Genomic DNA, 22,724 nt, shown 5'->3' with positions numbered 1-22,724 from the left:
TATTTGAAATATGGTTTTTTTTGGGGGTAATAGAGATAAATGAATAATATTATCACAAATTCAAAAAAAAAAATTAAAATTATAAAAAAATAAAATTTTATTTTTTTTTTTTTTTTTATTTTTTTTAAATTATTTTTTTAAAAATTTTTTTTTTCAAATTTATTATCTTTTTTTTTTATTAAATATTGATATTTTATTATTACAATTATATATATTTAAATATATATATTAATAATATATTTATTATAAATATATTATAAATAAATAACTATGGGTAATACAGTGGGGGCACCTATTGTAGTATCAGAATATTTAGAAGATGAAATAGGACCAATTGTTTTTAAAAATTCACTAGGAAATGCAAGATTTTTAAAAACAGTCAAAGCTTATCACAGTGAAGAAGGTTATGTAGTTGTAAAGATATATAGAAAAAGGAATACGAAAGAGTCGCTAGAGAAAATAAAAATAATGTTAAAAGGTAATTATAAAAATAACACCACACACTTTTAAAAAAAAAAAAAATCATTTAAAACTAACAAAGTGATGATTTTTTTAGAAATTAAAAATAGTTTTACAATTGTATCAGGATTAAATATTATGCCATATCAACAATTTATTGAAACAGAAAGATCTGGATACTTAATAAGACAATATTTCCATAATAATTTATATGATAGACTCAGTACAAGACCATTTTTATCAATCATTGAAAAGAAGTTTATAGCATTTCAATTATTAAAAGCATTGGAGCAATCATCTTTCAAAGGAGTATTTCATGGTGATATCAAATGTGAAAATGTTATGTGCACAACAACCAATTGGGTATATTTAGTAGACTTTGCATGCTACAAGCCAACATTTATTCCAGAGGATAATCCTGCAGACTTTAGTTTTTATTTCGATACAAGTGGGCGTAGAACTTGTTATATAGCACCAGAACGTTTTTATGATACAAATAAAGCAATGCCAGTTGGAGATTTAACACCAAAGATGGATATTTTCTCATTAGGTTGTGTTATTGCCGAATTGTTTTTAGATGGTTTCCCAATTTTCGATTTCTCTCAGCTTTTATCATATCGTAAGGGTGAATATTCACCAGAACCAATCATCCGTCAACGTATACCCGACCCAAATATTCAATCACTCATCTTACATATGATTCAAAAGGATCCAGATATGAGATACACTCCAGAGAAATATATAGTAAAATGGACCGAAAATGAAGCTTTTCCAGCATACTTTTCTTTTGCTCATTCTTTTATCCCAGAATTAATGAGACTAGAAAATGACGATAGGGTTATGTGTATTAGCGACAAATTTGACGAAATTGTAAATATTTTTAAAACAAATTTAAAAACAAGTAATAGTGGCACTCCATTAAGAAGTTCTTTACAAAATTCACCAGTTTTAAATTCACCCAACAATTTTAGTTTAAACAATATTGGCAACAATTTAACAGATGCATTAAATTCAAGTTCATCAAACTCCTTTAGAGGTCCATCATCAAAATTGGAAGAAATTGGTAAAAATATAGCAACTATTGTTTTAAATACCGAAAAATTTATTTCTGAAGCTGAAGAATATGAAAGAATTGATATTACAAATTTAAAAGATTCAGATACTCAATTAAAATTAAATCAACAACAACAACAACAACAAAATCAACAACAACAACAACAACCTATATTAAATAATCCAGAAACTAAAAAATTACAAACTCAATCATTACAACCACAAATAAAACCAAATTTTAATGATAATAATAAAATCGAAAAGGTTGATGGTTTAGATCTATTTTTATCAATAATTTATTCAGCAGTTAAACATTGTCAATTTCCTTCAACTAAAGTAAAGTGTGTAGGTTCATTAATGGTTAGAATGGCAGAGCTTTTAGATGATGAATGTAGACTTCAAAAGATTGTTCCATATATAATGAGTATGATTTCCCCAGAACAACCTACTTTAGTACGAGTCCAAGCTTTAAGAAGTTTAGCAAAAGTCTTAGAAATGGTTCAAAGTTTTCCACCAAGCGAATCTTCAATTTTTTCTCAATATATCTTACCATCACTTTCGCAACTCTCAAATGAACAAACTGATGAACTTATTAGAATTGCATTTGCTGAAATTTTACCTCAATTAGCAACCACTGCAAAAAGATTTTTAGAAATTGCTCAACATTATCGTGACCCAGACTCTGAAGGTATGTTGGAATCTTCAAGATCATCAAGAGACCGTGGTAAATTCCGTGTTTATGATTCAGATCTCCAAGACGTCCAAGAACAATTCTATAATAAAGTTTCAGATCTCTTAACAAAAGATTCATGTAACACTTTAAAGAATATTATTCTCTCAGATATCTATAGATTGTGTGTATTCTTTGGTAGACAAAAAACAAATGAATCAGTTTTACCACTAATAATCACATTCCTAAATGATAGAGATTGGCAATTAAGATGTGCATTCTTTGAAAATATTGTAGCCGTATGTACAGTAGTTGGTGCTGGAAGTTTAGAATCATTCATCTATCCATGTATTCTTTTGGCTCTTACCGATGAAGAAGAATTTGTTACAGAGAAAGCGTTATCTAGTCTTAGCGAATTATGTTCATTGGGTTTATTACGTAAACCTATTCTCTTGGAGTTATTGGTAAAAACTTCACCAATGCTTTTACATCCTAACAATTGGATTCGTTATGGTGTAGTCTCTTTAATTGTCAAAATTTGCTCAAGTCTTTCTAAAGCTGATCTTTATTGTTATGTTAAACCCAAATTGGCTCCATTTTTGGTTGGTAATGGTGAAATTAGCGATAATATTAGCGAATCAAATTTAATTCAGTTATTAGATACACCAATCTCCAGAGAATCATTTAATAGAATAGCGAGATTTATTTATAAACACCAAATTAATTTAACATCATCATTACACTCATTAGAGGATGAAACTACAATTTTATCAAATAACAGTTCAGGAAATGCTGGCGGATCAAATAGAAGATTAAGAGCACTAAGTAAAAAAATATTTATTCCAAATCTTTTATCCCAATCAAATGTTTCAATCAATTCAAATGGTGTAGAGTCTGGTCAAAATAGTTTATTATCAAACTCAACTGAAGAATCATTAGCATTCCAAAGACAAATGACAAGTATGGGTATATCTGATAGTGACCAAGTTAAAATTATTAAATGTTTTGATTACTTACAATCAAAGAAATGTAAAGATACCGAAATAATTGGACCTTCAACTTTAATGTTATCATCATCATCATTGTCATCATCATCAATGCAACAAACTTCTCAACAAGAATATTCACTATATCGTTCAAATAGCCCAACAAACATGGGTAATGGTATTACAATTGGTTCATTAGGTAACTCTTCAAATGGACAATCATCTTTAAATAGTTCAAATACAATTGGTAGATCATCTCCAACACTTCAAGGCTTAAGTAGTTCAGTTGCATCAATGTCACTCTCGTCTAGCAATGCTCCGGTAGTGGAAATTACTAAACTTCCATCATATATACCAATTAGAATGGTTAAAATAAGAGGAAATGATGCAGCTTCATTAAACAACTCTTCAACTTCATTAACTTCTCCATCTTTACCAACCAATGCATCAACTTCATCTTTGTCATCATCCAATTCAACACCAGCTTTGGCAAACAATAGTATTTCAAGCACATCTCCAAACCAATCAAATTTATCACAATCACAACAACTACCAACAACAGCAAACACTGTCTCACCACAACAGCCAACATCACAATCGCAACCAACATCACAGCAACAAACACCAACTCTACAACAACCACAAAATCAACAACCACAACAGCAACAAAATCAACAATACCAACAATACCAACAACAACAATATCAGCAGTATCAACAACAACAAGCACAACAAGCACAACAGGCTCAACAAGCACAACAACCATCATCCTCGATAACAAATAAAATTGATATTGTTAATCCATCAGATTTAAATGTTGTCACCAAAAAATATTCAATTAATACAAAGAATACATTTAGTCTTAGTCAAATATTGAAAGTTGAAGCATCTGTAGAATGTTCAATCAAAGCTCCCCCACCTCTACCAGATCTAGGATCCACAGAACCTACCATGCCAGGTTATATTGGTTCTGGTAATAACAGTAACAATAATATTGGTGGTAATAGTAGCACTGGTATGAGTGGAGTATACACTGGTTTTGAATCATCAAATGTATCACAGTGGAGACCAATGGGTGTCTTAGTAAGTCATTTCTTTGAACATAAGGCTGCAGTAAACGAAATTCAAGTTAGTGGCGATAATTTATTCTTTGCTACAGCAAGTAATGATGGATCAGTTAAAATTTGGGATTGCCAGAGAATGGAAAAAAGTGTTACAAATCGTGCACGTCAAACCTATACACAACAAGAGGGTCGTATAACATCAATTTCAATTTGCGAGAAAACTCATTCAATTGCATCAGCATCTGATAAAGGTTCAATTCATGTTTTTCGTGTTGGTATTAATGGTAAAATGAAGGGTAGCAATGTAAAATATACAAACTTATCAACTATTAAGAATATTAGTGAAATTAATCGTGGTAATATTGTATCAGTTAGTCATTTTGCGACCAATTCATCTTCAGTAGTTACATATGCAACAACTAAAGGTGGTATACATGGTTGGGATTTAAGAAGTCAACAAGATGCATTTAATTTAGTTAATGACGCAAGTTTAGGTTTAATACAAGCATTTTTAATTGACCCACATAGAAATTGGTTAGTTACAGGAACAAGCAGAGGTTTTTTAACATGTTGGGATCTTAGATTCGGTATTCCATTATATAATTTCCGTGTTAGTAATGGCCGTATATTAAAATTCTCACCATATATGGGCTCAAAGCAATCTTCAGAGAGTTGGATTCATATATCAACTGAAATAGATAATGTCATTGTTTTTGATTTAGCTAATAGAAAGGTTACACGTGTATTTAAAAGATCATATGAACAACAAATTATACAACAACAAATTAATCAACAAAATCAACAAAGTCAACAAAGTCAACAAAATCTATCAAATTCACAGCTCAGTAATAGTATCAATAATAATAATAGTAATTTATCAAATTCTACAACATCATTTGATTTTGGTACTGAAAATTTAAGATCAAATAATCAAAGATCAAATTCATTTTCACAGTTTTCAGCTCAACCAAATATTGTAAATAGTTTTAATAGTAGTGTTATAGGTAATATAAATGGTACAAGTGGAAGCGGATTTAAACCTACTCCAATCGTAAGAGCATTATTAAATCCACCTAATTGTCAATTCCTTATTACAGCTGGTGATGATAAAAGAATAAAACTTTGGGATTGGAATAATTTACCACAATCTTATTACGTTTCGATAGGCAAAGAACCTCCACCATTCTATACACATAGATTTTCTAATGATACAAAAGCAGCTTTTGAAATTCATGAAGAAATTTGGCATGATAGTTCATCATCATCATATTACACAAATACATTACAATCATTCAATTCTTCAAATAGTGTAGGTAGTGGTGGTAGTGGTAGTAGTTCGTCTTTATCAATACAACAGCAACAATACCAACTACAACAGCAACAACAACAACAGCAACAACAATATATCAATCAATTACAGCAACAAAAATCAAAATCATCCATATCAATGCCATCAATTCACCACCTTGAACCAATTTTAGATATTAAAATGATGGAGGTACCGAATCCAATGTTAATTTCTGCAAGTACTGATGGTGTTGTAAAAGTATGGAAATAATTTATTTAAAATATTTATATTTAATAAACAAAAAAAAAAAAAGTTATTTGTATCAAAACAACCCTTTTTTTTTTATTTATTTTTTTTTTTTTTTTATTTTTTTTTTTTTGGGGGTGTTGTTTTTTTTAATTACACATAATATATAAGGGGTTAGTTTTTTATATTTTTTTTTTGTTGTTTAATAATATAAATATTATAATAAATAATTTTTTTCTTTAATAAAAGCAAATTCAAAATGATTTTAATTGATACAATTATTTTTAAAAATGGATATCAATTTTGGTTTGATACCCTATCAACGGAATATGACCCAAGATTAGAAAATACCCTTACCCAAGATGAATTGTTTAAAATTGTTACAGAAATAAATGATATAATAAAAAAAAATAATAAATGGGTAGTAGCATGTTTAGCTTTAACTTTTATTTTAGTGGTAACTAGTGTACCATTAATTATTAAAGGGTTATTGTTTTGGTGGTTATTATTAGTACTCTTTGGAATATTGTTTTTATCAATTCAATGGTTTTTTCAATTTCAATTTAAAAGTGAAAATACCTCACCAGAGGGTTTGACCATAATATTAAATGAAGAATATAAAAATAGATCAATAACATTCACTTGGAAAAAAATTGTGTATAGTAAATTTGGGGGAAGTTTTTTTTTATGTATAACCCATCCAAAAGTTTCAATAGGTAATGAAAGTAGTTCAAGTAAAATCCAATACTATTTTTCAAATAAACATTTATTAAACAATAATGAAAATGAAAAAATATTAAATGATATTACTTCAAGTTCAAAATATGGAAATGATGAAGAAAGTAATGAAGAGGGGATTCCTTTATTGGCTTCAAAAAGTATTTTAAATTACAAAGATCTTACAGTTTAATAAAATAAAATAAAAAAAATTATAAAAAATTATAAAAATACAAAAAATAAATAAATGAATAGCAACAAATAATGTTATAATAAAAGTAATCATTATAAATAGTTATAAAAATAATAACTACATTACATTTAGACGACTGTATCTAACCTTTTTCGTGAGCTTCCTCTTGACTGAGTATTAGTTGTGATATTTCACTCTTAATATCCCTAAAATTTGATGGATTTGTCCAAAGAAGCAGATGCTAAGATATTAGTGTTTTTGGGGTATAATAAAATGGACACTACATAATGAGAGTGTCCTTCAAAAGTTATGGTGGTTTCTCAATCATCTTGATAGTTCCAACATTTAATAGTGGCGTCATTTGAAGGGGTCAAAACTAAAGTAATTTTGAATGTATAATAATACTTCTATATATAATCTTTGTTAGCTTCAAAAGATTTTACCAATTCCATAGTCTTATATCAAAGACCTAAATGATTCAAAAAAATCCAACAATTCAATCAATAGATTTATCCTAAAATAAAATTGAAGGTGAATAGAACAAACTACTCTCAACTATAATACAGGCTCAGTTTGGTCAGTAAATCACCATATGTCTGATAAAGGTGGCATTTTCCCAATAATGGAACAATATTTTACCTCAATAAATAAATTAAAACAATAGTTTAATTATTAAATAATTTTTTTTTTTTAGTTTGATAACATAAAATTTATTTTTTATCCAAAAAAAGAATTTTTTTTTTTTTTTTTTTTTTTTTTTTTAATATAATTTACAGGTTTATATGAATTTTATTAAAAATTTTTAAGTTTGTGTAACTTTTAAAATTATTTTATAACTTCTTTTAACTTTAAAGTTTAATACGGTTTTTTTGTTAGAAAAAAATAAAATTTAAAAATAAATTTAAAAAAAAAATTTAAAAAAAAAAAATTAAAAAATTAAGAAATTTTTTTTATTTTTATATTACACTTATTTTTTTTTTTTTTCTTTGTTTCAATAACACTAGTATTTGTAAAATTAAAATTTATATAAAAATAAAAATAAAAATAAAAAGAATTTAAAATAAAAAAACAAAATGAATGATGTTTCAAAAATATTTCCAGGATTTTATATTGGCTCACTGCCAGCTGTAAATAGAGGTAACTTGGATAAACATCAAATTACACACATTCTCAGTATCTTAAATGAATTTAGACCAAAATGGACCAATATGTATAGCTATCTACATATCGATATTTACGATTCCCCATCTGTAGACATCAAGAAATATTTTGAAAAGACTTTTCAATTTATTGAAGAAGGTAGAAGAGAAGGTGCTGTTTTGGTACACTGGTAGGTTTTTAATATATTTTGTAAATATTGTTAATATTGACATAGTACTAATGGATTTATATTAGTTTTGCTGGTATTTCAAGATCAGCCACAATTTGTATTGCATATTGTATGAGAAAATTAAGAATTTCATTTGAAGATGCCCATGGTTTATTATTTGATGCAAGACCAATTATTTTCCCAAATGAATCATTCGTTAAACAATTAAAAAAATATGGTAAGTTTAATAAAATAAAATTTATAAAATATTAAATCATTAATAAAAGTTTTCTATTATTTTAGAGGCTGAGTTAAAAGAAGGTATCATTGTTCCAATTAGCACAAATCTTAGATTCAAATTATATTCACCCAAATATGATTCAGATGATGATGAATCAGAGGAGGATGAAGATGATGGCTATGATACAGAAGAAGAATATGAGGATGAAGAAGATGAAGAATCAGAAGAAGAAGAAGAAGAAGAAGAAGAGTATGATAATGTTGTTAAAAAAGATAAAAAAGTTAATCAAAAGGCTACCGTTGAACAAACCACTGCTAGTATTTCTAATATTTCAATTTCATCATCATCATCATCGCCAAGTAGTGAAAATAATGACATTAATAACAATAGTGACAATATAAATAATACTCAAGAAGAAACAGAGGAGGAATCAAATAATAACAAAGCAACTTTGGGTGTATATAGATATTGTTGTAGAAAGTGCTCAACTGAATTATTTTTAGACTATGATATTTTGGACCATGAACAGGGTGAAGGTCAATCATCATTCAAATTCCATAGAAGAGATTTAAATCTTTCAGAAAATAAAGAAGCAGCAGCCAAAAAAGTAGTTTGTACATCATTTTTTATTAGTGAAATAGAATTTGTTTTAAACCAAACCGGAGAAGGTATGAGTGGTAAACTCAATTGTCTAAACTGTAAAGAAAAACTTGGCTCTTGGTCATGGAGTGGAGAACAATGTTCTTGTGGACAATGGATTGCACCATCATTCCAAATACCTAAACAAAGAATTGATGAAAAGAGAATAACCAAAAAAAATTAAATAAAATAAATACATCCATTTTATATTAATTAATAATAAGCTTTTTTTTTTTTTAATTATTTTTATTGATATAGTTTTTGTTGTGAACACTGTATCTTTTGTGATTTTGATGCAAATAAATGGTTGCTGAAATTACTGAATTTAATCTTTCAATATATTGATATAGATTATTTTCTTTATACTGCATTTTTATTTGATTTTCAATTGATATTATTTCTTTTAAAGTATTATTTATTATTTTATTTGTATGATTTAAAGCTTTTTGAATTGATTTCTTTTTATTTGCCATAATTTTTACATAATTCATAGTATCTGGTTGTTTTGATTCTTTTACAAAAGAGTATATATCGTTTACTAGAACACATATAATTGAGCTTTTTGTATTTAATGTTAAAAATAAAGAGCTCTCTCTTATTTCTTTTGATGGCTCTTCGCAATCTATAATGGCGGCACTAACAACCAAGTCAAAACCAAAATCTATACTTCTAGTATTTGTATATTCTTCGAAATTAATATTTGTATAATTAGCATTTTCTTTTAAATGTATTGAATGCACATTTTTAATAAAAAATTCGAATTCTTTTAAAAATTTGTTTACTGATTGTTTATTTCCATATTTTTTTAAACCTTCCACTATTTTAAACCATTCTACCCCATATATGTTTTTATCTTTATAATTTTTATCCAAAAATTGATTAATAACATCCTCTGAACAATTTGTTTTTTCTAAATATTCGTCGTCATAAATGGAAAACATATCTACAAATTTTATTATAAAAGGTAATACCTTTTCATTTAAATGGCAATAGTAATAAGCAGAAAAAAGATATGGTTTTGATTCTATATACCCTTTTAATTTTTCTCTACCTAAGAAGCAACATTCTCTGTGCCACTCCTCTATATCATTAATTACACTATCTATATATTTATTATAATATGTGTTAAATGGTGATTTAATAACAGGCAATGTAAAATTTTCATTTTTAAAAATAGAAATATCCCATTTGGTTTTTTGTTTATTTATATCCATAGCTTTTTGTCTTTTTTTAAAAATATTCTTAAAAAGGTCAAAAAAAAAAAAAAAATATTTATATACAAATAAATATAAAAAAAAAAAAAAAAAAAAAAAAATAAATTAAATTAAAATTAATAAATAAAAAATAATTGGATAAAAATAAATAAAATTTTGTTGTGGGAAAAAAATTTAAAAATTAAAAATAAAATTTTATCTTTAAATAATTTATAAATAAGATTTAAAGAATAATTATCTAAAAATAAATAAAAAAATTAATAATTAATTTTCCAAATAAAAATGATTTTTTTTAGAAAACATAAAATTTTGTTTAAATACTTTTTTAATATAATCATAAAAGTTTAATTAGAATTCTCCAAATAATAGTTTTTTTTTTTTTAAAAAATAAATTAAAAGTTTAGAAAAATTATTTATAAATACATTTTTATTTTTATTTTTAATTTTAATATTTTTTATTCTGAACCCAAACTTGAACTTAATCTTTTGAATGAACTTTTATTTTCAAGATTAATTTTTTTCCAATGATTGATTGAGTCTAACCATTTCTCTTCTTGATTTTCATCTACGGATTTTAAAACAATAACATCAGTTTGGCTTTTAGAGACAATTGATAATTTTTCACCAGCCATTTCTTTGAAGATAATTTCGTTGATATCAAATACTTCGATTACTATAAGCTTTTTTCCTTTTACCTTGCAACGTAATAAGATATCATTGCATAAAAGATATCTTCTTGGAGATGATGAACTCTTTGGTGGAGCTGGGCTGTTAGTTTTAAATACCTTTTCATAAAATTCATTATCTAATACCAATTTTCTTGAAGGATGTATAAAATCACCAAGTGTGAAACCTTCTAAAGAGTTTTGAATTTCATACATTCTACTTAATAGTTCCGAATCCCTCTTGTTTTCATTAATTTCGCTAGCCAAATCCTTCATTTTATCTAATGCTTTCTTTAAGCTGTCATAATCTGAATTCTTTGAATCTGTATATTTGAGAATCTCTGATAATAATAAGATATATCTTGGGATACGTTGTACTGGCATGATAAGAAGTGAGTTTAGATCTAAATTATCACATGCTGGGTTAGCTTGAAAGGTTTGTAATAATAATTCAACATTTTGATTCTTTTTAACTTTTTCTAGGGTTTGCATTGCTTTTGGATAATTATTGATATAACCTTTGTATGATTTTAAGAAATCAGTCTAGATAAAAAAAAAAGTTAATAAAAAAAATTTAGTAATTATATTGGTAAAATTGTATACTAACGATTGATATAAACAACTCGCCAATATTTAAAATGGTTGAGCTATCTTTAATTCTTTCTTCTAATTTATGTAATAAATGAGAATTGTAATTATAAATTGTAAGGATTTCAGAGAAAATTGTATGAATTTGATCTAGTGTTAATGGTGGGTGTGGATTTTCAGTGGCTGCAACTTTTAATGGAGTTAAATATACATCATTGATAGCTTTTAACTTTCCAACATAAACTTTTTCGGTTTGAAGAATCTCCTCAGCAACTTTTCTTCTTTTTAGTTCTTTTTCTTTATCCTCTGCTGATAATTGTGGTGGAGATGATATATTTTTATAGACTCCGCCAATAATACCTCTTAATGTTGAAATACTCTTTTTATCTTTGCTAGTCTCTTTAAATTCTTTTTTGATATCGGTAATAGCACCCGGAATTTGTGGGATAATTTTACCAATCTTTTTACCTTTTTCAATTATAGCTTCAGACTTTGTTTGATTATTTGTAATAACTTTAACTGATGGTAATGGTGGTAATGGTGGTAAAGATTGTGGTGGGGATGATGGGATATTTGGCTTTGGTGCTATTGGCGATGATGATGGTGTTGTATTGGTCGATGAGAAGTTTGTTGGAGTTGGGGTTGGTGTAGGTGTATTGGGTGCGCTAACCGAGTATGAATTAGTAGTAGCTTGTGGTGTTATTGGTGAAGTAGGAGTTGATTGTGCTAGATTTTTAACAGGAGTGCTAATTGGTGATGGAGCAGGTCTATTTGGTGGTGGTGGAGGAGTTCTATTAGCAATTGGTGTAACACTATTTTTAGATGGAGTTAAATTTTTTACTGATTCGACTGTAGTTGTTGTAGTTGATGATAAAGTGGCTGAAATTGTTGCCTTGTTATTACTATTGTTATTTTTTAAAGGTGACTCTGTTATTTTTGATGTAATTGATTCGACCTTTTTAGTTACTTTTTCAGTAACATCAATTATATCATTACTATTATTATTTCTTGAAGTATATGATATTACAAACAAAACTGATGCATAAAATATTAAACCCAAAATAACACTTTCATAAACTGCACTTATGAAAACTCCAACACCAACAACACCAATTGATAATATATGATCACTTAATCTTCGATTAGTGAACTCTATCCTATCCATTTTTTTTTTTAAAATATTATTACCTATATTATTATATCTATTTTAAATATTTTTATTTTTTATTATATAAAAAAATGTTTATAAATAAAATTATTATTGTTATTTTAAAAAAAAATCAATTGATGGTTTTTGATTTTTTTTTTTTTTTTTTTTAATTTTTTTTTAATTTTTTTTATTTTTATAAACCTTTAAAAAAATTATTTGAAAATTTTTTTTTATTTTAAAATATTATTTTATTTACTATTTTATATTATTGCCATTAATTCCTTTGAATGAAATAGTTTCTATATTCATAAAACCAAATATTTGGTTTTAATAACTATCCAATTTTATTACCTTAAAAATATAAAATAAATAAACAAATAAACAGTAAAATATAAAAAAATAAAAAGATAAAAAAAAATTAAAAAATAAAAAACATATTTTATAAAAAAAAAAAAAATTTAACAAATAAATAAACAAAATAATAAAACCCAACATTTGTGGTGGTTTTTAGATATAATTTGAATTATTAAATTATACATAATTTCAAAAAGAAAAAAAAATAAAAATAAAAAAAAAACAAATAAAATAATATCTTTTAATTTTTTTATTAACATTTATAATATAAATAATTATCTTATTACATTTATAAAAAATTTTAAATAAATTATTAACCTTCTACTTTTGATATCTTTATTTAGGTGTAGCTATTTTATGGCTATCAGTTTAATCAAAAAAATAAAGTTCGCTCTTAAACAAATTAGGACCAATTCATAATTTTGAAATAATTTCAAAAAACAACTATAAAAATTTAAATGAAAAATTAAAAAAAAAATGAAAATGAAAATTTTAATAAAACTAATGTAATGTTATTTTTCTTTTATTTAAATCGATATAAAAAAACCTTTTATTTTTTTTTTATTTATTTTTTTTAAAATATAAAAAATTGTTATTGTTGATCGGAAATTTACACTAAAAATACATGGTTTGGAATTTATATTAAAATTTAATTTAATATTTGAGCAATAAATAAGTTGTAGAAAATAAATTTGATAATTTTAAAAACATTTAATTTTATCAAAATAAATTGAACTTGAATTATAGGTACATGTTTTTGGTACCAAGATAACTTTAATACATGAGGAAATAATTTCATCTGGGATGTTTTGATTAAAAGTTGGACCAAAAGATAATTGTTCAATGGATGATGGTAAGGAGCCTTTAACTTTATAAGAGATGATTTTATCTTGAGTAACACATCCTTTCTTTAAATCTTTAATTTGTCTATTGTATGAACCGAGTTTTAAATATTTAACTGATGATGGAACACTATTGCAATTTAATTCTTGATTGAAACAATCACCATATACTAATTTAATAATAGATGATGGAAGACAACCTTCAGTCATTGTTTGATTGAAACAATCACCAAAAGTAAGTTGTTGTACTGTATCTGGAATGGATAATGGGATAATAGCTTGGTCAAATTGGTTACCAAATTGAATAAATTGAACACCTTTTGGAAATGTATTAATTAAAATTTGTTTATTGAAAAAAGCACCGAAAATAATATGGGTTACTGATGATGGAATATATGATGGTTTAATAGTTAAATTAAAACGATTGTGGAAAATTAAAATATTGGTATTTTCTGGAATAGTTTCATATTGTTCACCATGTTGGTAAACATTTTGTTTGATTAAATTATTCATTTGATTATTGTTATTGATTGATGGCATTTTAATATAAGGAATTATTTTTATTTCAAAAAAAGAAAATTATTTTTTATTATTGTTTTTGGTATTTTATTAAAATTATTTTACTATTATTTGTTTTGTATTTATTTGTTTTGTATTGTTGGATGAATGAAAATAATAAAAAAAATTTTGAAAATATTTATACAAAAAATTTAAATAATAGAAATCTAATTAAATAAATTAAAACTTTAAAAATTTCTTTTTTTAGTTAGAGCGAAAAAAAATAAAAAAAATTTTTGTGAAAAAAAATAAAAAAAAACACATCACACCCCCATTTTTTTTTCTCTTCAAATAATTTCTTATTGAAAAAACTTTAGTGTACAATTTAAACTTTTTTTTTAAAATTTTTTTTTTTTTTCAAAAGTCACAAATGTGTTTGTTAAAGTGTGTGTGTTGTGTTTTTAAAGAAAAGAAAATTGCTTTGAAAAAAACATGTTAAAATTGTTTTTAAAAAGGTGTTTTTCCATTTTTTAAAGTGTTGGGGGGGGTTTTTTTTTATTGATTATTAGATTTTTAAATTACTTTTGATGATTGATTGGAGGATGTGTGTGTGTGAAAAAATGTGTTTTTAAAAAATGGGGTGTAAAAAATATTAAATTTAGAAAAAAACTACACACATAATGTGTTTCGAAAAAACATTATTGTAGTTAAAAAAATAAATAAGAGAAAAAAAGGTCATAAATTAATTAAAAATAGGATTGTAGTGTGATTAAAAATAAAAAATAATGCAAAGATTTGTTAACCGCTTTTTGTTTCAGATCTACTTATGCGTCACCCCCATAATTTAAAGTAATTAAAAGAATGTTTTTATTAAAATACTGGTTAAAAAAACAAAAATAAATTACATACCCCCCAATTCAAAGTATTTTTTATTTTTTTTATAATAATAATCAACTTTTGATTTTGATTGGAGTCCAATAATAAAAAATTTGTAAGTTTTCACTTAGTTTTGTGTTAACCTTTGAAAAATCAATTATAAAAATAGATAGTTGGTTAATTTAATTTAATTTATTTTAATTTTTATTATTAATTATAAACCATTTTTTTTTTTTTTTTTTTTTTTTTTTGTTTGGGTTTTTTTTTTTTTTTTCTGTGATTAATATTTTTTTTGTTTGGTTATAGTACAATCACATTCACTCATTTTGTGATAAAATGTGATGGGTTTCTATGGAGGTATAAATTTCTATCTCTTTATTTCTCTTTTATATATGTATTTTGTATATATATTTGTTAATAAAAATATATCTTTTTTTCCTTTGTTTATCTTTATTGAAACAATTCAATTAAATATCCTCATTATCTTTTATTTTCAAATATTTTTACTTTTAAATATCATTGATTTTGATTTTGATTGTCTCCTTATGAAATTCAATAGAAATTATTATTAATCATTAATGATTGATTGATAAAATATCAATTTTTATTACTGAAATTTAAGGGAAAAAATTATTTTTTAATCAATCATATGGATATTTTAATTATCAAATAATTTAAATTATTAATTACATTTTGATTTGTTTGATTTTTTTTAAAAAATTCAAAACCACCCAGTTTTTATTTGTGGGTGTGTGTAAGTTATGTGGTGGGGATTTTTTTGTGATTTTTTTTTTAACAGGGATGATTTTTGTGTATGTATTTTATTTGAAGCGGATTTTAATTTGATAATAAATTATGATAATCAATAAAATTTTTAAAATATATATTATAAACTTTATATTTTTAATTTTTTTTTTATTATTATTTTTAAGCCGACTTTGCCCCAAAAACATATATTATTAAAGAGCAATTGTTAATGTTTTTGGGTCAATGGGCAAATTTTTTTAAAAAATCTTTTTTTTTTTACGAATATTAATTGAATTAATCTATTGGATGGGCAAAATTGTTGAGGTATTTTTTTAAGAAAATAAATTAAATTCGTACGAAAAATAAAAAAAAAGTTGTGTCCCATTATTGGGCCTGTCAATGTTTATTATTGTGGAGCCCGTGGAACATTTTAGATATTTTTTAACATTTATTACTTTTTTTTTTATTACTTTAAAAATAAAAAAAAATTTCCAAAATTTTTTATTTTTGTTAAATCCAAAAAAAAAAAAAAAAAAAAGGACAACAAACACAGACTTGTGATGAAAATCAAAAAGTATAACCGAAAAATTTTTATAAATTTAATTTTACAATAGAAATATTTTAAATAAACAATGATATTTTATAAAAAAAAATTTTTAAAAATAAAAAAATTTTATATTAAAAAGTTATTATTATATTATTTATATTATTAATAATTTATTTAATTAATTAATTTTAAATTTTTCTTTTTTATATCTATAATATTATTTAAAATAATGATGGTAATGGTGTATCGGTAACTTCTGAATAAGCTTGACCATTAATTTGGAAATCAAGTTTAACACGAAGAAGAATTGGTTTTTGGCCTTGTTGTGAATTGAGAACTTTAGAAAATTGAGTAACTTCACCAGAACCATTTGGTGGGATTGTTGTACTTGATGGTGCAAGTAATTGAATCTTTAAATATTTTGGAACTGCAGCTTGTAATGAAAAATTGGTAATTGGTGATGGACCAGTATTTGTAATGATCATATTGATATTTGTTAATGAAAGGTTATTTGGTTGTGGTTTAGTACATTCATATGAAATTTCAAGACCATGCTTTTGGAAGGCTGGGAAAGATAGAGGTTGTGGTACTGGTTGAAGTAATCCACCGCCGCTATTTGGTGAAAGTGTTTGTGGTTGTGATTGTGGTTGTGATTGTTGTGGTGATGGAGTTGGCATAATACCGCTCATTAAATCTAAAAGAGCTGTTCCTGAATTATTATTATTATTATTATTTGTATTAGTTGTATTAGTGTTTGCGTTCATGTTCATATTCATGAAATTATTATTCATTTGGTTCATATTTTGTTGTGGTGAAGTTTGAGCAACTGGACTTGGACCGAAAATATCCTCTAATAAAGACATTGCGTTTTGTGGTTTTTGACCGTTTGAAGCATTTTGTGAGCTGGTAGTTGGTGAATCAAGTCCATCTAATAATGAACCAAAACCACCAGATTGTTGGTTTTGTTGTTGGGATGGTGGTTGTTGTTGATGTGGAGTTGGTGGTGTTTGGGTTGGGATTTGTTTAGTTTGAAGTGGTGATTCGACCTCTTGTTTTTCGATTGGTGGCATTCTATCTAAAATGGATGCTTTCTTATCAAAATCAAATAATGTTGAATATTCACAAGCACGTTGTTGTAATTCTAAATTAATATTTTGTTTATAAAAATCGATCATTGATTTAACACGTCTATAATTAAATAAATCAAAATATTAGTGACCGGTTAAAGTACGTTTGTATTTAGGTATTTCTATATCTAATCTATAAAACTTACAATAATGAATTTTGTGAAAATCTTGATGATAATTTTGCTAATGAGGTTAAAGAATATTGACGAGTTGATTGTGTAGTAGTGGCATGTTTGAAAATTGAATCAACCAAATCTATAACATTTTGTTCAGTAACATTAATAGCTAAACCTTCTTCATCTTTTGGTAATTGAGATTTATCGGCAACTAATAAATCACCATATTCACCAATACACCATAAACCAACTTGGGTGAGTGGTTGTTGAGTGATATCTTGTTTGAGGGCCAAGTATAATTTTTGGACTGCATAACTTGATAATTCTGGTGTTGAACTAATTAATTGGATAAGATTTGATGGAACTTCGTCTGGAATGAAATTACCTGCGATTGACATAACACGAAGAATTGTATCGATTTGCCATCTTTTATTTGGTGCATATTTTTCTGTAACGATGCAAAGTTTAGCAACCAATTCAGATTTAAATTGAGCATCAGCAATTAATAAAAAGTTGAGTAATTCTCTAACTAAAACACGAATATTTGACTCGGTGACTAAAGAGTAAATTAAATCGAGTGCTCTGCAACGAATACTAACATCTGGATCTTTAAGACATTCAACGATTGTATTTCTGTGTCTTTGAACTGCTTGAATATCAGTGTTTACAACACGACTTAAGGTATTGAGGGCTACATAACGAATGTTATTATCACGGTTTAAAAGGAATCTACCGAGAATATTAATAGCCATAACTTTAAGACCATTTTCAGACTCTATAGACATAATAGTTTGAACACATTCGTAGAGAATGGCATTGCCAACATTTTTGGTACTATCAGTGTTAGTAGCAACTTGTGCAAGAATATCGTTCATAAGATCGCTTGATTCTGGATCGTTGTGACCTAAAATTCTGAGTAATCTAAGGATTTTAACTTGAAGGAATGGGTCAGTAACACCACCAATATCGTGTTCTGGTAAGTAACCTGATGATGTTAAACTCTTTAAAATTCTAACTAATTGTGGTACCATCTTTTTGAAGTGTACAATTTGTTGTGAATCCATTTCGCAGATTTCGATGATTAATGTGAGTGCTGTTAAAATTACACCATGATTTCTTTCTGAAAGTAATGCTTTAATCTTTGGAATATAATTTTCAATTAAATCTGGTACTTTTCTTAAAACTCTAATGGCACAAAGTGCTGCTTTCTTTCTAATGTATGGGTTGGAATGTGGGAATAATTGTTCGATATCTAATGAACAGTCTCTTGCCATCATACTTGAACAAATATTACCGAATGCACATAATGCAACACCAACAATAAATTGATTTGGATTAACGAAATCACTATTTATAAAAAAAATGGATATAATTAGTATATAGTACTTGCATTGAAATATAATATATTTCCTTTAATTATATTTGTGTATGTATTTATGAATATATACCCTCTGATACAATTTGTTGCTAATAATAAAACCTCTTGTTTTTCATCTAATAATAACATTAAACCTAAATAACCAATTCTTTTATCAGCATAAGATGGTGAAACAATAAGCTTTAAACACTCCATTTGACCAAATTGAGTTGCATAACCTAACATATGAATGTATAATAATTTTGCAACATTTCTTTGTCTAGACTCTACATCTTCCTCTTTCATAGCTGTACGAATTTGTGCTGATTCTTTTGCGATTTGTGCACGTTCTTCAGCTGCAGTTTTACAACTTCTAACTGTTTTAATTAAATCTCTTAATTTTATCGACATTTTTTATATTTATTTGATTATATTTAATTTTTGATCTTTTAATAACTATTTCTATTATTATTATTTATCGTTATTATTATTAAATATAATCGCTTTTTTATATAGTAAATTAAATTAAAATATATATCGTTAGTTTAATATAATTTAGAATATATAGAAAAAAATAAATAATAAAAAATTGAAAAAAAAAAAATTGAAAAAAAAATTAAAAAAAAAAAATTTTTAAAAAAAAAAGGTAAATAAAATTAAAAAAAAATATAAAATAAAATAAAATAATTAAAAAAAATCAAAAGAAAAAAAAAAATAATATTTTTATTGTAGATGATTTTCATATTAGAAAAAGAGAAAGGATTCTGGATAAACAAATTAATATAGAAAATCATTATCAAAAGAATCCAATTGGGTTTTTATTATCAAAATGATTATGATGATAATATATAAACAATCTCATTAATCAACCATAAAATAATTAATTTAAAATTATATAAAATACCTTTTCAATATTTTTTTCTCTTTAATCATTAGTTATTATTACTTTTATTTTTATATAATGTATCACTTTTTTAGTGATTTATTTTTTATTCAGTTTTTTTAGAAGAGAGGGTTAAATGAAACGCTGGGTCTCCCATATATGACCAGCTAAGACAAAAATTTCAACTATCTGTTTTTTTGAAATTAAAAATTAATTTTTAATTTTTAATTTTTTTATTTTTTTTCACAACTATTTTTTTTTTTTTTTAAAAAAATATCATAACGGAAATAAAAAAAGAATTAAATATCAAACCAGATAGTCAACATACTAATACAACTATAACTAAAACTACTACGGGTGCACCCAAACCACCTCCACCTCACCTCCACCACCGACATACCCACCAGCAACTACAATAACAGCAAATAAAAAAGAAAAAATTGAGAAACATGTTTTTTATGATAATGAAAATATTTTAAAGATTCCAAAACCTGTAGCTTATGTACCATTATCAATAGTTCTAATAAAAATATTTCAATAGAAAAAAAACATATATTAGAATATAAATGGACAGTAGGAGATGATGATGTAACATCAAAGGTAAATATTTCAGAAAAAGCATTTACATATACACCAACAAGAGACCAAGCCAATATGGAATTCATATGAAACTATTACCAACTATCATTCAACAAAAAAAGGTCGTGGTGGCTTTTCAAACTTATTTTTATACTCCTCCCTTGGTTCTTTAAAAGAGATCATAATAGACTTTACCCAAAAAATATTATTTGAAAATACTAGAGAAACATTAAGAATCAACGAGACCTCAAATAAAAAAAATCAATTCAAAATCATTACATTTAACATTTTAGCCGACCTTTATGTATCAAAATTGTACTATAACCATTTACCATCATATGCATTAGAGTGGAATACCTATAGAAGCCTTTTACTAATTCCACAGATTTTACGATGCTGATATTGCCTGTATGCAAGAAGTAGATCAATGTATGTCCAGCTATTTTCAGAAATGAATCAAAAGGATACCAGCATTAATTAATGACCGATCAAATATTTAAACCTGTAATTGGTACTTATTTACATTTATCATATCATCATGTAAGACATTGTTTAGTATTGGTGGAAGATAAAGTTACAAAAAAATGCATCAGATTATATTTTATTAATGTCAGAGGTGGAGTTAAACCCAAACATTATAAACTTTAAATAGTAATAAAATTTAAAAAAAGATATTTAATTTTCATTTAAGGTTATTGTGTGTGGATAAATACTATAGTGTACAAAAATGTTAGAGTTGACCTCAACCCGGATATAAAATTCCACTTAGTAAGGGGCGAACCCAGGAAAGTATTAAAAAGGTCAATTTTTTTTTTTTTGCAAAGAAATTTTTCAGTCCATTGAAGTATTAATTGTTGGGTGAAAAATCCCTTTTAAATCATAAATAATTAAAATTAAAAAAATAAATATATTTAGAAGTTCAATATATTCAAATAAAACAATACATAAAAGCACAGATTTTAAATTTTAATTAAAAAAAAAAAAAATATCTTCTGGCTAGTAAACCTACAAAAAAAGATAAAATTTGTGTGTTTATATCATTTTTGTGCATGAAAATAAAATAATAAAAACTAATTATATATTTTTTTTTTGAATCAAAAAGCCCCAATAATTGTTAAAGTTTTTTTTTTTTGGTGTATTTTTTTTTTAAATAATAATAATAATAATATAATTAATATATTATAATAAAATATTTTTTTTTTTTATTATTGTATAATCTAATATTTATATAAAGTTCAATTTTTTTAAAATATTATTATTATTTGTTTATTTTAAAACAATTGTTTATTTATTAAAAAAAAATTAAAATAAAAATATTTGTGTTGGTGTGGGGTGTAAGTTAATATTGTGTTTAATTATTTTAAATTTTTGGTTTATTATTATTAGCATCATCATACAATCACAAGCCATATCATGTAAAAAAAATTTTGGAAGAAATAAATAATAAAATTAAATAATAAAATAAATAATAAAATGAATAAAAAAGAAATAAACCGTTTTTGATTTTTTTATATAAAAAAAAAAGTTTTTTTTATTTCAATTATAACTTTATTTTATTTATCACTATCGTATATTCTTAAGTTATTTGTAATAATAAATTTATTTTCAATAAAATAATTCGTCATTGTGCCCCTAAAAAAAATATTTTTTAAAAGGTACAAATACACAATAATCATTAACAAACAAACAAACAAACAAACGAAAACAAAGTTTATGGTTATTTTTAAAACTTTTATTTTTATTTTTATTTTTATTTAATTTTATTTTATTTTAAAATTTGTTTTTATTTATTTTTATTTATATTTTTTTTTTTTATTTAAATAAAAAAATTCTTTTTTTTTTTTCTTTTTTTATTTTTTCAAAATTTTTTTTAAATTTTTTTGTAGATTAATACTCAAACAAACAAATATTTTATCATAATATTTTGGGTGGAGCCATTATTTTTTTTTTTTTTGTTTTTAATTAATTTCAACTCTGACTAATTTTTTCTTTTTCTTTTTTTTTTATTTTTTAATTATTTTATTTGTTTATTTATCTTAATTTTTTTATATTTATATTTTTTTTCATTGCAATTCACTAAAATAGATCGATCAAAAAAAAAAAATCAAAAAAAAGGTGTAAGTAAAATTTTTGAAAATTTTTTTTTTAAAATTAAAAAAAATTTATAAATTTTTAAAAAAAGATCATTTTTTTTTTAAAAAATTAAACAGTTCAATTTCAAACAAGCTGTAAGATTTTATATATTACATTTAATGGATCATATATTTCTAAATTTAAAACATTCTTGATGAAACTATAATCCCATAGATTTATCCT

General features: G+C 24.7%; 7 protein-coding genes across 7 annotated transcripts; 4 read left to right on the top strand and 3 right to left on the bottom strand.

Moving 5' to 3' along the window:
* Nucleotides 1–270: 270 nt before the first annotated feature.
* Nucleotides 271–5,790, top strand: DICPUDRAFT_153587 (uncharacterized protein; the record flags this gene model as incomplete). The annotated part of the gene is made up of 2 exons (XM_003289199.1): nucleotides 271–478; nucleotides 557–5,790. The coding sequence occupies 2 exons, from the start codon at nucleotides 271–273 to the stop codon at nucleotides 5,788–5,790; spliced, it is 5,442 nt and encodes a 1,813-aa protein (XP_003289247.1).
* Nucleotides 5,791–6,025: 235 nt separating this feature from the next.
* Nucleotides 6,026–6,676, top strand: DICPUDRAFT_80007 (uncharacterized protein; the record flags this gene model as incomplete). Its single annotated transcript, XM_003289198.1, has 1 exon — nucleotides 6,026–6,676. One exon carries the CDS (start codon nucleotides 6,026–6,028, stop codon nucleotides 6,674–6,676), a length of 651 nt encoding a protein of 216 aa, XP_003289246.1.
* Nucleotides 6,677–7,749: 1,073 nt separating this feature from the next.
* DICPUDRAFT_153585 (uncharacterized protein) lies at nucleotides 7,750–9,049 on the top strand (the record flags this gene model as incomplete). Its single annotated transcript, XM_003289197.1, has 3 exons — nucleotides 7,750–8,006; nucleotides 8,072–8,223; nucleotides 8,289–9,049. The coding sequence occupies 3 exons, from the start codon at nucleotides 7,750–7,752 to the stop codon at nucleotides 9,047–9,049; spliced, it is 1,170 nt and encodes a 389-aa protein (XP_003289245.1).
* Nucleotides 9,050–9,101: 52 nt separating this feature from the next.
* DICPUDRAFT_153584 (uncharacterized protein) lies at nucleotides 9,102–12,497 on the bottom strand (the record flags this gene model as incomplete). Its single annotated transcript, XM_003289187.1, has 3 exons — nucleotides 9,102–9,583; nucleotides 10,552–11,287; nucleotides 11,352–12,497. 3 exons carry the CDS (start codon nucleotides 12,495–12,497, stop codon nucleotides 9,102–9,104), a joined length of 2,364 nt encoding a protein of 787 aa, XP_003289235.1.
* A 1,040-nt stretch (nucleotides 12,498–13,537) lies between these two features.
* Nucleotides 13,538–14,191, bottom strand: DICPUDRAFT_35395 (uncharacterized protein; the record flags this gene model as incomplete). The annotated part of the gene is made up of 1 exon (XM_003289186.1): nucleotides 13,538–14,191. The coding sequence occupies one exon, from the start codon at nucleotides 14,189–14,191 to the stop codon at nucleotides 13,538–13,540; it is 654 nt and encodes a 217-aa protein (XP_003289234.1).
* A 2,294-nt stretch (nucleotides 14,192–16,485) lies between these two features.
* Nucleotides 16,486–19,464, bottom strand: DICPUDRAFT_98291 (clathrin-adaptor gamma chain Ap1g1). The gene is made up of 3 exons (XM_003289185.1): nucleotides 19,038–19,464; nucleotides 17,620–18,936; nucleotides 16,486–17,534 (listed from the first exon to the last, which is right to left on the bottom strand). The coding sequence occupies exons 1-3, from the start codon at nucleotides 19,355–19,357 to the stop codon at nucleotides 16,568–16,570; spliced, it is 2,604 nt and encodes an 867-aa protein (XP_003289233.1). The 5' UTR covers nucleotides 19,358–19,464; the 3' UTR covers nucleotides 16,486–16,567.
* Nucleotides 19,465–20,888: 1,424 nt separating this feature from the next.
* DICPUDRAFT_153581 (uncharacterized protein) lies at nucleotides 20,889–21,056 on the top strand (the record flags this gene model as incomplete). The annotated part of the gene is made up of 1 exon (XM_003289196.1): nucleotides 20,889–21,056. One exon carries the CDS (start codon nucleotides 20,889–20,891, stop codon nucleotides 21,054–21,056), a length of 168 nt encoding a protein of 55 aa, XP_003289244.1.
* Between the last annotated feature and the right edge of the window lie 1,668 nt (nucleotides 21,057–22,724).

The sequence above is a fragment of the Dictyostelium purpureum genome (assembly GCF_000190715.1).
Source record: "Dictyostelium purpureum unplaced genomic scaffold DICPUscaffold_166, whole genome shotgun sequence".
Classification (NCBI taxonomy): Eukaryota; Evosea; class Eumycetozoa; order Dictyosteliales; family Dictyosteliaceae; genus Dictyostelium; species Dictyostelium purpureum.
This window is presented reverse-complemented; position numbering and strand designations above follow the sequence as displayed.

Excerpts from the sequence above, each read along its gene's own strand:
- DICPUDRAFT_98291 (XM_003289185.1), bottom strand. The coding sequence starts at position 19,357 with ATGTCGATAAAATTAAGAGATTTAATTAAAACAGTTAGAAGTTGTAAA. Across the intron at positions 18,937-19,037 it reads GCAACAAATTGTATCAGAGG|TGATTTCGTTAATCCAAATC; the intron begins GTATATATTCAT and ends TTTTATAAATAG. Across the intron at positions 17,535-17,619 it reads TTTTCACAAAATTCATTATT|ACGTGTTAAATCAATGATCG; the intron begins GTAAGTTTTATA and ends ATTTAATTATAG.